The 2,500-nt window shown below is 42.9% G+C and overlaps 1 protein-coding gene across 3 annotated transcripts in view; it reads right to left on the bottom strand.

The window, feature by feature from the left end:
* Nucleotides 1-2,500, bottom strand: part of LOC119589871 (TBCC domain-containing protein 1-like) — a 15,897-nt gene that overhangs the window by 12,452 nt on the left and 945 nt on the right. For all 3 annotated transcript variants that reach the window (XM_037938500.1, XM_037938501.1, XM_037938502.1), the window contains 2 exons: nt 513-615; nt 1-65 (listed from right to left, as the gene is read on the bottom strand). The exon at nt 1-65 is cut by the window's left edge and continues 31 nt beyond it. In XM_037938500.1, coding sequence (XP_037794428.1) covers nt 1-65; nt 513-615 — 168 coding nt within the window. The remainder of the gene's footprint in view (nt 66-512; nt 616-2,500) is intronic.

Raw genomic sequence — 2,500 nt, 5'->3', positions numbered from 1 at the left:
TAGCTCATTTTTGGGTAGCCGCGTTCTCCCAGGTCTCGTGCGTACTGCAGCAGTCGTGACAGCATCTGATTTTGAGGGAGGAGAGAGACAAATCTTTGAGATTAATAGACTGAGAGAGAGGAAGAGTGAAAGGGGGGAAGGGGGTGGAAAGGGGGGGTGGGAAGAGAGAGAGAGAGAGAGAGAGAGAGAGAGAGAGAGAGAGAGAGAGGAGAGAGGAGAGAGAGAGAGAGATGGGGGGGGGGGAGGAGCAATAACAAGAGAGAGAGAGAGAGAGAGAGAGAGAGAGGAGAGAGAGGAGAGAGAGGAGAGAGGAGAGAGGAGAGAGAGAGAGAGAGAGAGGGAGAGAGAGAGGGAGAGAGAGAGAGAGAGAGAGAGAGAGAGAGAGAGAGAGAGAGAGAGAGAGAGAGAACTCTTACTCCATAAGCCACTATACATGTATCCCTGCTCCCCCCCTCCCCCCACCATATACTCCATCCCCAGCCAATGGCCTCTCCAAACCCTCCCTCACTTACCTCAATTGAAATTTTGTCTGGCGGCAAGATGGGGAGCACGCCCAGCTCCATTACCTCTGGCCGCACCCATAGCTGCACGTCGCCCATGCTCTCGGCTGGCTCACTGTGGAAAGGTCAGTGCGAAGGCAGATCAGTCTCACAGTAAATCTTTCTGTGGGGGGGGGGGGGGGACTATGAAGTGTAGCCTATAGCCTAACCCACCTGCTCCACAAACACTTTCCTTTGGAAAAGGTAAACAAGCTCTGCTATAAGACAAAATCAGTCCCTGTGGCTGCTGTGTCAATTAAAGGTCAAAGGTTAGGGAGAAGAATGCTTGTTCCTATAGCCATAACACACACACACACACACATATATATGCATATGCATATGTATAAACAGTATACATAACATATACATGTACCTATGCATATACATATACACATCCATAGATATGTACATCTATCCATCCATCTATCTATCTGACAATATTTATTCAAATGTATATAGAAAAAGTTTGTAGAGATGGAGCTAGCAGAAGGATAGGGTCTTGTGGAAGAGGAAGTGATATTGACTGAAGTATTAGTGTGGAGAGGAGGACAATAAGGCTAAAGAGTATTAATAAGGGAGGAGTGGGCAGTAGATGAAGAAGACTGAAGGTGAAGGAGATGGAGTGAAAGATGGTGGAAGAGGAAGAATATTTTCTTTGGGTTGAGTAATGACCTTGGTGGGTGACTTGGACTGTACTAAAGTGACAGTAGGTATTGACAATTTGGTTAGTAGTAGTGTTCAGAATTAATGGACCAGGATAACCAAATTAGCTGATAAAGAGGCAAGCCTCAATGCCCCTAATAAAAGTACAAAATCCTCATAACTGGCCATGGTATGCCTGGAGTATGTTGGGGAGAGAACTGGTCCACCTCAGGGTCTCAGGAATGATGAACCCGATCACATTATAGATGGATATAGAATACCTAATATAGCCGGATGTGATCAGAACATATCTGGTGTTCATCTTCTGTGCAAATCTACACAATTAAAATAAACAACCCTACTCCTTCTCCCAAAGGCTTGAAGGACCCATGAAAAATTGGGGTTTTGGTTAAGTGACAGGAGTCAAAATGTATATAAAAAAAAGCTTAATTTCTACCTAAAATAAAAATATAAACTGTGATTCTGTTATGAAGGAGCTTGAAATGATCTCTGATTTGAAGATATAATTTCCTGGGTGTATCATCAATCTACGGCAATCTGAATACAGTATTGTACATCCTATACAATACAGTAATCATGTGTCTTTATGATACAAGAACCGGCTCATAGCTGCCTCAAATGATCAAGTTTTGTGAAACATCTCTACACATGGGTGGTTCCACAAGTGCTTAACCATTCATAATCTCTCCTTCGGTTTTCTGTATTTTATTTTTTTTACATATGCTATCCATACTGATGTTGTTATTATTATTATGATTACTATAATGTTAAGGACATTACTAATAGAAATATGAGATAAAAGAAAATATTTCCAAAAAACCCATGGGAGAAGGTAAGCAGGTGAGGGTAATATTTCACAATACCTTTGCATACCTGATCGCAACGATTTTGGTATCGATTGGATTCCTCTCATCCTCTAGTGCAGACGTGTGTAGGAATTATGCCGCAGACACCCCCACCCCACCCTAAACCCCCATATTCTTTACCTGATAGCAGGGGAGGGCATAAAAAGAACCAGCAAAATTGTGGGGTTAACTAACACTAATACAATGACATAATGAGGCTAATACCTCGCTATAGTGCTGAATGCAGGGACGTGCACCCCCCTTCAACCCCTGCCCTCCCCCCAGGAAAACAAAGAATCCTCCAAGTATGTATGGCAGGATAGAGTATTGGGGACAAGTTTGTTACTACTGAGAGTGTTTCATCAGCTGTATAATTTCAATATATCTGGATTGTAGAGGGTGAGAGGAATCTATCAATGCTATAATCGTCATGATTTGTCGTGTAAAGATATG

This window comes from Penaeus monodon, chromosome 26, assembly GCF_015228065.2.
Source record: "Penaeus monodon isolate SGIC_2016 chromosome 26, NSTDA_Pmon_1, whole genome shotgun sequence".
NCBI lineage: Eukaryota > Metazoa > Arthropoda > Malacostraca > Decapoda > Penaeidae > Penaeus > Penaeus monodon.
This window is presented reverse-complemented; position numbering and strand designations above follow the sequence as displayed.